The sequence below is a fragment of the Danio rerio genome, chromosome 13 (assembly GCF_049306965.1).
Source record: "Danio rerio strain Tuebingen ecotype United States chromosome 13, GRCz12tu, whole genome shotgun sequence".
Classification (NCBI taxonomy): domain Eukaryota; kingdom Metazoa; phylum Chordata; class Actinopteri; order Cypriniformes; family Danionidae; genus Danio; species Danio rerio.
The window spans coordinates 22,747,772-22,759,900 of record NC_133188.1 but is presented as its reverse complement, the minus strand read 5'-3'; the positions used below and the strand labels follow the sequence as shown (position 1 = coordinate 22,759,900).

General features: G+C 34.7%; 1 protein-coding gene across 2 annotated transcripts in view; it reads left to right on the top strand.

Moving 5' to 3' along the window:
* The first annotated feature begins 776 nt into the window (after positions 1 to 776).
* Positions 777 to 12,129, top strand: part of rab11fip2 (RAB11 family interacting protein 2 (class I)) — a 36,308-nt gene continuing 24,955 nt past the window's right edge. For both annotated transcript variants that reach the window (XM_009307270.5, XM_009307269.5), the window contains exons 1-2: positions 777 to 972; positions 3,240 to 3,845. In XM_009307270.5, coding sequence (XP_009305545.1) covers positions 3,493 to 3,845 — 353 coding nt within the window. In that variant the 5' untranslated portion in view covers positions 777 to 972; positions 3,240 to 3,492. The remainder of the gene's footprint in view (positions 973 to 3,239; positions 3,846 to 12,129) is intronic.

Sequence of the window (12,129 nt, the reverse complement as noted above, 5' to 3'; positions counted from 1 at the left end):
CCAAGCCGAAGGAAAATTATTGAATGAATGAAATTTTTTTTTTAATTAAGATAAATTGTCATTTTAGAATAAATGTAATTAATTCATGTGATTCAGAGATGAATATCAACACCCCAATGTCACATTATTATAATTTCTCAAAATATTTTAATAATCAAGGGCACATTAAATAAATCAAAATTGCCATTAAACCTATATACTGTAATGTTTCAAAATATTGTATATGAAATTATCACTGTTATTTTAAACATTGTATTTATAAAAGTACCATGAAAAACATAAAATGGAACATTTAAAAGAAAATGTTCCAACATAATGATACTTCAGTGTTTTCGTTTTGTTATATTTTGGAGTAGCCTAAATGCAGACTTGGTGAGCAGAAGAGAGCTCAAAACATAAAATAATAATAATAATAATAATAATATATATATATATATATATATATATATATATATATATATATATATATATATATATATATATATATATATATATATATATATATATATATATATATATATATATATACATATTAATAAAAATATAAAGGACCATTTTAGTATTTTCAATTTTCCTAAACATTTGACTGGCAATATTATACAATGCATTACAACATTTGTCCTTTTTTAAATTCTTGACCTGGTTGAAAGCAAAAGCAAAAGCGCACTGCTGAAAATAATGCTCCTCAGCCCAGTCACCGGAATCCCGGGAACAGCGCTGATCAAATCCATGGCAACAGAGGAGGAGTCTACACTTCGACCCATGACCGCATCGGCGGAAATGAGGAAGCAGGAAGTCGAGAGCAGGGCTGATGTGGAATACCACACATTTGTTTAAGATGAATTAGTGTCGATTAGAGTAAGTTATTAATTTACATTTACCGCAGATGTGGAGAACTGAAAGGGTTTCACTGTAGCGCTCTTCACACGTGCTGTGGTGTCGCTCGCTGTGCTCGAGAAAGATGCTTCACAGGTAAATATCAGAGCATTGTGCTGAATGGGTGTTTGACAGCACCACTGAGACTGGGCAATGCAGCTAGCCGAGCATCACTGGTGCTTTTCTATCATATCCGATCAATTAAATAAGAGGAGACCGCATGGAGGGAACCATGAAGAAGATGATGATGATGATGATCATCATCTTCATGTGGTGGTAAAAAAAAAATCCTTAGTATAAAAGTGACATAAAAGTAAATAAATTATGTAGCTGTTATAATTTGCCAGTTCTTTAAATGTTATATTACAGACACTAAAAAAACTTGCACTACTAAGCTACGTTACTAATAGTTGTTTACAGATGGCTGTCACACATTTAGCGTTATTTTTCTGAAATTATGTATTTTTTACTTAATATTTTTACTATATGCTATATATGTTTTACTAGTATATACTTCTGTGTGTATACTGTATGTGGCAACATAATTTAAGTCTATTTGATTTTTACAAATTTATGTGCACACTGTGGGGAAATAAATTTTATTTGATTTATTAATTGCTATATAGTCTCAGATTTACGTATGTTGTGTTGCCTATTATGTCTCACTTGTTTGTTAGAAGTACTCTGCTTTTTCTTATGTTATTCTTGTGTTTTATTTATTTGTTTACTTGTCAGGGGTTTTATTAATTTGGGGGCCCTAAGCAATTTCAGCCCAACATTCCTAAAATGCATTAAATGAAATTACATATTTTCAGCTACTGAAAATTCAATACATCTCCAACATGAGCACACTTTAGATTCTCGTTGTATAGGGCTGAGCGATATGTCAATATTGCAATCTCAAATATTTTTCATATTGACTAATAACGATATATATTTTGATATAAGTTGTTAATGCTTCCTGTTTTAAAGAGTATCCCAACAATGACTGAAGCCACAAAGATTAGACGCTTCATTAAATTATATTTTAAAGTATTATTAATTAACAAAAACAGTTGACACATTATGCAATTTTTTTTGGAGATTCCAATGTTGTATAATATACTTATGATATACAATGTGAAATATAATATTTTGAAGAACTGTCGTTGACATAGAGTACACAAACAAAGATACTTATTGCATTTTCTAAAAATGAACAATTACAGATTTTTTTTTTTTTTAAATAAATGTTTTACTTAATTGAAATTGTAAAAATATACATCATTAAAATAAGCAACAGTTTAAGAGCTAATACTGCTAGTGGGAAAGTTAATCAAGCTCGATAAACAATACTGAGTGAGGTTGCATTTCCCTAATATCAACACAATTACAGATTCCTGTTGTTGCATATGTGTGCTGTAGGCATGAGCCGGTATAAGATTCTGATGGTATGATAACCTTGGATATATCAGGGTATCATGGTGTTGTGCTCACTGCTCTAAAATTTATTCTTTTTAACTGTCTGGGTAAAAAAAAAAAAAAAAAAAAAAAAAAAAACTAGAACTTTTTTCTCCTTTTGAACACAATATATACTTTTGTTTTAAAAATGTTTCAGAGCAGTAAACTGTCAGGGTAAATAATTTAAATGAATCATTGACTTCTGCTGTCTTCATTAGTTTCAAAAACACAGATTTCTTTACAATTTAAAACAGCAAAATTTAATGGACATTTTTAACTGCTGGAGAAACTGTTGTCCTAAAAAACAAAACAAAAAATGTAAAGTAAAAATCTTACACATACCTAAGAATGGTAATACAAAAAATGTTGCCAGTTTTAAAACCTTGACTTTTTCAAACCGCAGTATACCTTGAAAATGATTATCATCCCATGCCTAGCTGTGTGACTGGCTCTTTGCATTGATCAATATTGAGTAAAAATTTCCAGAGCTTATTATTGTTATTGACATACATTTTATCATGATTAGATATGATATTGTTTATTGCCTGAGCTCTATTGTTGCACATTTCTGCTGTGTGATTGGCTCTTAGGTCGATATAGAGTAAAAAAACCCCCAGAGATTATCATTGTTATTGACATAAATTCTATCTTAATTCAATATAATATCATTGTACTTTTATTTATTTTCTGTTGATTTATTTTGGTGTTTTTTTGTCTCTCTCTTTCTGTTTTACCTTAATGCAATCTCTACATTGTAAATGGTTTACTTAACATGAATCCAATACTAATTGTACAATATAGTTGTAGAAATATAAATAAAGTAATATTTATTTTATCATGAATTAACATTATATTGAAAAATATAAGTCAAATGCACTATTGTTTTTTTCACACTGTTTTCTGTCTTTTGTCTTTGTTTATAGGTGACCTAAGTTGAAGCGGGGTGAATGTGGAGTGTTTGCGGAGTGTAACAAAATCATTACCTGCTCCATTAATAGATGTGACTGTAATGCTAAATATGCTCTTCACTTGCCCTTGAACAACTTTCGTTTGTATTACCTCTCAGTCGCTCATTTCTTGTTGATTGGAAGCTAAAGGAAAAATGGAAAGGCCAAACTAAAGTTCTACACTTCATCACTTCACACCAAAGTCCATAATTTTACACTTGAATTCATCATGTCATTGGGCGAACAGTCGCAAAAGTGGTTTCCAACCCATGTCCAAGCCACTGTTCTCCAAGCCACAGACCTGCAACCAAAGGGCAAGAATGGAACCAATGATGCCTACACAATCATCCAGCTGGGCAAAGAAAAATACTCCACATCGGTGGCAGAGAAGACCCTGAACCCAGCGTGGAGGGAAGAGGCTTCATTTGAGCTTCCAGGGCTGCTAATGGAGAGCAATCCAGAGGTTTATGAGCTCTGCCTCACAGTCATGCACAGGTCCTTAGTGGGACTGGACAAATTTCTGGGCCAAAAACTCATTAACTTAAATGAGATATTCGACAACAAGGAGCGGCGAAAAACTGAGTAAGTAGTTTAATTTTTCATTATATCCATTTCCTTTAATAGTCTACAGACAAAAGTCTTGTAGAAACACCCAACTGTAACATACCTTTAAATAAGCAGAAGTATAGCTTAAAAGAGGAATATGATACTCCATGTCTGTGTTGGTTTTTGGTACATTTCATGGTAACAGTGAAGTAAGTGACGTTTTTATGGTATTATAGGGCAGGGCGATTAATCGAAGGTCATTTTCATGCAAATTTAGATTTAAACCTCCAGCACATGCTTTTAGATGGAGCAGCATTTAATACAGAGCCGTATAACACTGACAGCGTATAATAACATTCAAAGCTAAAATCAATTTAGGTGGATGATAATGACACTGACATCATTATAATCGTTCTGTGAAAATGACGTCTGCTTTTGTGTTATAAATACTAATAATACCGTAATAATTTATGTTTTTACTCCAAACCTGCTACATAACAGCGATCATCAGTCGAGTGTTTGAAATAAATCCTTCTGTGAGATGATTCCGTAGTCGTGTGGTTTATAAGGCAGCATCAAAGACTAAAATCAGTATTAGACTGATTCAAAGCAGTTTAGTTTTCTATTAACAGTGCAATGCTATGTGGATTTCCTGGGTTTATGAGTTTTTTTTATATTTGCTACTGATCACACAACCATGGAGAAGATGTACACATAAGCTGTAAAAGATATGAACATAGTATTCGTGACGTCAACCATAGGTTTTTGAAGAAAGCAAAAGAAGCTACAAGTAGGCGTGGCCAACCATTGCCTTTTTGTTTGTGCGTCATCGCACCGACCAGGGGATACCAAACAATGGCAACGAGGCGGAGCATGAGCGGACCATCTTAAATAAAGCAAATACATTTATAGAGATGGTATACAAGTATATAATGGAGGCTTTGTGAGCACAATTTAGTGCACACAGCATGCCATATCATCTGATAATTGTAAGAAATAATTCCAAAATGCAAATGACTGTGTAAAGCTACATAAAACAAAACAAAACAAAAATATGATGTATATGACGAGTTCAGATGCTAATCAGCTGGAATCAGCTAAGGTGACCAGCGAGACCTAGTTGTCACTCAAGTGGCCCCGCCCTTAATTTTGCAGACTTCACTTAATATAATTTAATATGAACAAAAAGAATGAGCTTTAAAAAAATTACCCCCTCACAGTTGTCATGAAGGGTGATATTAGCTATATGAACCAAAATCTTTCTTTGTACCAGGCTGTAAACACCTTTTTTTTCTGCTGTAAATTTGGCCATTTTAACATTGGGCTCAATAGAAATCTGCTCTTTTGTGGCTCCACAATAGTGGAATAAACTAGCAGGATTTCGATGAATTGCAGTTTCTGTTACTTCCGTATTTGCTTCACGAGGGACAGGGGGAGGTTGCCACTTGAATGTACATGACAATCTAAATTGCATATGCAATTTCATTATGATTAATCGGCCAGCCCTGTGATAGCAGTTATTACTTTATCTACACAATTCATAAAATTGTTGTAAAATCACAGTTCTTACTGATAGTTTTGGATTGTCTGTATCTCTCTTGTTAGATTTTGCTGATTACCTTTATGAGAACAGACCTCAAAGTCTCACTCTGATATCTACAGAGACCTTAGTAGGTAATGCGTGTCAGCACATTGAAGCCAGGTCAGTCAATAATACTCCAGTAATAGCAGAATAAATGGCTTTGAAGTGACTTTGCTATTTTTAGCTCTTGTAACACTCAGTGATGCAGTTTTCTTTTAACATTCAGATAATGTTTTACCTAGTCCTCTGACGTAATCTCTGATCTTTGTTTTTGACTCTCATTGTTGTCATTGAGTTTTAAGTTATGAACATGCTATTGCTGTGCATTACTATAACAGTCTTATGCAGGTTGCTTTTATTCTTGTGTGAGATAAAGGCTCCATTTAACTTCAGTTTGAGTCACAGTCCCATGGTGGATGAACTGGTCTAGTGAGGATGACGATTATCATGCATGCTATTACTTTCCTCTTTGCTATTTAGGGCCTGATGACTAACTGTTGGGTTTTTTAATCCATGTGACTGACTTCCTTGTTTTGTTAGATGTGATATACAGTAGGCTGTCAAAACCTATGTATATAGGGTGTTTCATAAGTCTTAATATTTAATATTTCTCTTTTTTGGCATGCATGTACAGACTAGCAGTGTTTTATTAGAGTATTAGGACAGAAACTTGTATGGCTGGTTGAAGTAGAAAAGGCAGTGCCGGTGTCTAACAGAACTCATCTTAGTGGAACAAAAGCATTAACTATGTGAGGTAGCATGAATGTATTGAATGAGCCTCTAATACAAGTATTGTGAACAGAAAAAAATCCTTATATGAGTTTATTAAATATGATATATTCAAGTAAAATCATAAAAGCAAAAGAGGTGTTACACTGTATCGTCTGTGCACAAGCGCAATCACAATTTAGATTTAGATTTTTTATACAGTAGTTTAAAGAACAATACATTAGGGCTGAGTGATTAATCGAAAATTCGGTTTCGATTTTGATTTTGGCTACTAACGATTATGAAAAACCAATAATGGAGATAAACGATTATTGCATCAAATACTGCCCTTTTCCAGTTGTACACATTTGTTGCTCTGCAAAGCTCAGTTTCACATAAAAAATGACTAAAAGCATGTACTGTAATGTAATTTTGCAGCACGAGATGCGCATTGTTCATTGATGAACATTGGAATTCATGTTTTTAAAAGCGCAAATGAGACTGCATGCTGCTGTGTGTGTGTACATGCTGTCAGCATTTGGTCTCATTCGCAAACTGTGCACTTGGCGTCAGAGATGAGCAGAGCACACACATCTAAAGTCATCTTAATGTGCGCTTTAATGGTCAAATTTTAGTTTAGTTTATTTGTTTACAGGGTCAATGCACATTAATAAACATTACTGTAAAATGTGCCACAATTAGCCAAGAATGGCTATTTTTTATCTGTAGACTCCTTACAGAATGTTAAAAAGTCACACCTAAAATAGAAGCACAGCATAATAGGTGTCAAAACACGGTCTTTAGTGATTTTTTTTTTTTTTTTTTGAACTTGAGAACCATAGGACTTGCGAAAACCTGAGGGACTATATAACAGACCTAATCCAGGTAGAAACACTGTTTTTTAAATGATCGTTATAAAAAAAATCCAAGATTTATTTGTTGTCTTAATTGTTCAGTTAATCATGTAAGTTCATGTAAATGTTCTTTTTTATGATTATTTATTTATTGCAGAACAAAGCCAGCATACATAGCTAGCAACAACTTTATACAAGCCAGGGTTTGCATTAAATGAAAATACATAAAGAAATTACAAAAAATAATAATAGTAAAATAAAGACAATAAAATAATAAATGAATAACAATACACAGAAAAAGAAAAGCTCTGGGGTGAGAATTAACTAGTTAACTATTTAATTAACTAAAAATTTTCTCAATAAAATCGGACCATGCTTTGTTTGTATGGGGTTTAGCTCTGTTAATTCTTGCAGTGGAACGTTCTAACAGTGCAATATTTTTTTAGTTCAATAAGCCACATTTTATCCGCTGGGAATGAGGGTTCATGCCATATTTTAAATATAACTTTCTTGGCTGCAGTTAGTGCAGTATGAAATATCCTGCGTTGGGAAGTGTTTAGGTTTAGATCATAATCATCATTCAATAAACAGATATTAGGGTATTTGGGAACATGTAAATGTTAATGCAATTGTTCAATTACCTTTCTCATAATGCGCAATACATTGATCCATATCACTAATTAACATATTATAACAGACTTAACATTGTGGAGATATTAAAATAACATTTATTAAAATATCTGTATGTTCAAGTTTTTATTTAGTATTTGGTGTTGCAAGCTAAAGCAAAGGTTTTATCATTGGCAGTTGAATAAGATGCAGCATCTTAGGTAATAAGTGAAAAATCATACTTGTCTAAAAAAATAGTTCTTTTACACAAATTTAACCAACAAAAACAATTGGTACCCCAAAACACATTATTGAAGTTATTGGGGTTGTGCTCTCTGTTTTTTTTCTGCCTCACCCAACTCACACATGGCTCTGTATGGATCACAGCAAACGTCGAGCTGGAAAAGATGGTGTGGATGAAGTGCAGTGAAGTTTTTCAATTTACTTCTGTTTCCAGCACATGTAACAGCCATTTAAATTAAATGTTTTCGGGAGAGAGTGAATAATAACAAGGGAAACAAACACTAGATGTTTTTTGGTGCTATAATAAAACAACCTTAAGAAACAAAAAAGTGAAGATGCATTTGATGACCGCTTTACTGTAAAATTAATGCATCCGTACACCTCTCATTTCCTAATCATTGTCTATGTTTCACAGTCAATGCAAGGTATTATTTGGTCAGTAATCCTGTGATTTCACACCCTTGAGGGGAAGTTATGTGCTGTATGCTGACTTTGCCGTTGACACTCATCACACAAATCACTGTACCATGCTTCTTGCATCCTCTGCAAGGACTCTCAGGGTTAGCAGTCCCTCTTGACTCTGTTCATGCAAGGGTTTCCTGCAACTGACGCAAGGGTACAAGAGTCCGTTTCGACATTGGAGTCGACAGGCCCTAATTATCGCACACCTGTGTTTGTTGATTGTACGCTGGTTCCCAGCGGCCCTCGCAGAGTGGGAGTATTGTGGTTCCAGGCAGTGGAAGATTTATCTTGGCCTTGACTCCCATGTGAAGAACAGGGTCTGGCTGGCTCTCCACATGCCCAGATCAGAGCTCCCTCACTGGGCCTGAGACCAGGTAAACCCTCTTGCCTCGGATCTACAAGCTCCCCAGTGTGTGGATGGTCTTGGAAAGAAACATAATCACCATTCACTAGCTGTGCCATGATGGAAGAAGAGCACTCAGCAAGATGGCAGCCTGTGAAGACCCCAGAGGGAACCGTGTACCGATACTGAAGCAGTGTTTACAGTAGTGTTTGCATGGAGGAACTGTGTTTCGGTCGGAAGTGTTGAGCTGCATTTCTGCATGGCTGGTTCATGAGCATACACAGTGTCTTTATAATCAGTGATGAGGTCAAGGAAAGACTCAGGAAATGTTTTTCATTTTTAAAAATGAATCAGGATTTATTGGAATGCACTATTAAAAACAAGCATTGTTTTTTTAGCACTAATGGTTCTGTGACATTTTTTAAGAGGAAAAAGGTTTTTAGACCATTTAAATAATCAGCAAATGAAGAACAAAATGTTTCTTTTAGGAACTGTTCACTAAAAGCTTCTTTAAGAAAACTAAAACAGTTCTTTTATGGCACCTTTATGTCTAAGAATCTAGTTTTAAGGATTTTAGTGCTGTGCTGCCAGTATTAAAATTCTACAATACATCAAAACAAACTCCACAAAATACTTAAAGAAATGAAACCCTACAAGTGTATTTAGACTTCACACCATTATAGAGTACAGGGTGGGAAAAAAATTATTAGCAGGGATGTGACAAAATCTCAAATGTCGAGATCTCGTGAGATTAAATCGGTGAAAAGTTGTCTCGTGAGTTGTGCTGATATGATGGAGCGTGAGGGTTAAATTAGCATTGAAGATTGGAAGCAGGATTGGATTTGAACCATAAATCAGGTTCTTTGGACACACCTGGCAACCCAGGCTGTCGTAACTGCTTTTGTCACAGGAGTTCAGCGGCTGCCACGTCCAACAGAGGCTACAACTGCAGCCATACACATTAGGGTTCATATCCATGCAATGAAATAGCACTTCAGATATGCTTAAAGTCATGATCCTCGTAAACACAAATGGAAATAAGACGTGGAGTATTCCTATTTTAGTCGCATTACTGAAGTACAGAGTACAGACATTTAAACACCTGAATCAAACTATTAACACACACACACACACACACACACACACACACCTACACATTGCTGGAGAAACATGTTTATGCTGTTCTTTTTTTTTTCTTTTTTTTTTGTCTTTTTCATTCGGCGTATGGAATCAAATACATAAAAACAACTCTTTGCTATCAGTCCTTACTTCAAATTACAGTTGTTTTTAAGTTCAATTTGTGGAAAGGAGTTCAATTTCTCATGTGAAACTGTACAGGAGATAAGCCATTCAGTAGAGTTTATAGCTAAACATTGTTTGCATGTCCTTTAAAACATAGACATCCTTTAAAGAATGCAATTTAAAAAAAACACCTGCATTGTTTTGCATTTTGTTTTTTTGTTTTTCAGTTGAATAAAAATTAGTTTCCATTCATATATTAGCAAATATTTTGCTAATATCAGAAATTATATATTAAAGACTTTTTTTCCATTTACATAGACTAGTGTTTACATGTCCTTTTTGTATAGGATTCATTAAAATAGAAATAAAATAACATTTATAACAAGTTGATTTTAAAAAGCACCTAAATAGTTTTGCAATTTGTGATTTTTTTTTTTCAGTTCAATAAAAGACTATTTTTCATTTATATATTTCATCATTGAAGAGTTGTTAAAAATTTTGTAAAAATTTAATTTTGTCTCTTATCGTAAAGCCAACATCGTGTCTCGTCTCGTGGAGTAAGCGTTTCATCACACCCCTAAATATTAGACTATAGTAGATGTTTTGTTTTTACATTTTGTTTTTCTTACATTGTTTATACTGTCCACAAATGCAATATAATATTTTTTATATGTATTGTGCATTTTTGTGTGGAGTCTGCATGTTCTCCCCATAATCACTAAGTTTCCTCAGGGTGCTCTAGTTTCCCCAAAAAACATGCACTATAGGTGAATTGGGTGCGCTAAAATTATCCGTAGTGTATGTGTGTATGTCCTGGTCCTTCAGGTTGGGGCTTGAACACTGGGCTTAGGACCCACCCCGTACGAATTAGATGAAATGCCAACAGGGTGCGGCTAAATATCAACTTCGATATAAACAGCCCTGGGAGTAAGTAAGTTTATTTGGTGTAGTTTTATATTATAATCAAATCTCGCATCAGGACTTTGTACACTCATTATTATTTAGCACTCCACATTATCTTCTTGTTGAAAATTTTGTGTAATTTATTTTTTTTTATTATTATATATTTATATGCATTAGTTAGAAGCAAAAATCTTTAAAAAATCGGATGCACTATTTCATTTCCTTTTATTTAATTTCTGGACTGTGCAAGATTAAATATGGCATCTGCTCATTGAAGATCCTGGCTCTCTATTGAGTTTAAGTCTCTGTCAAGTACTGTACCTATACCTTAACAGTTTGTGGTGATCATTATTAAATGAATGATCCTGCTCCGCGTGTCTTAAATCGCAGGAGCATCAATATTCAGCCACTCCAGAGATTCATGCGGCTGTGCTGAAATATTGTCCATTTCATAATCTCCAAATACCGGTATGAGCATCAATGAACAAAGGGCAGATTTGTGCAAATGCCACCTCCTTTTCACACAGTTACAGCATGAATCACATTACTTCCAGCTGAAAAAAAGAGCAAGAGGTTAAATAAACAGGAGCCGGGGAAAGGCCTAGATGGAGGCGTATTACTTCACATTCTTTATGTGGCCCAAACCTTTGCAGTTACCAGGGAATTATGTTTATCCCTACTATAATATGCGTTCTCAGGAAGGGGGAATGCTTTCAAATGGACTAAATGGACTATGCTCTGGATTTGTGTGAAGTGAAATTGGGTTTCTGGCCAGACAAACACATTGCCCCCATGTCGTTTTTGTATGAATTATACATACAGAGCAAAGCCTGAAAGAGAGTCTTCCCACTAGGGGGGTTTCGCAGAAAAGGGGAATTGAAAGAGTGTGCGGTTTTCTTCTGTTTGTTTTTTATCAAGCTGTGAAAGTACACTGGAACATCTGCAAATTGCTGGTGCTTGCCTGGCTGTTTTTAATAACACCTAAGAGGCCAGGCGTGCTCGCCAAACCACACCCCAAGATGAACCAGAGCGGCTGTGCTCTTGATTGAAGTACACTTTGATTTCCCAAACTTTTTCAAGAGGGTTTTACTCAAGTTATCAAAAAAGGGTAGATAGATAGATAGATAGATAGACAGACAGACAGACAGACAGACAGGCAGGCAGACAGGCAGACAGACAGACAGACAGACAGACAGACAGACAGACAGACAGACAGACAGACAGACAGACAGAAAGATAGATAGATAGATAGATAGATAGATAGATAGATAGATAGACAGACAGACAGACAGACAGACAGACAGACAGACAGACAGACAGACAGACAGACAGACAGACAGACAGACAGACAGACAGACAGAGAGACAGACAGAT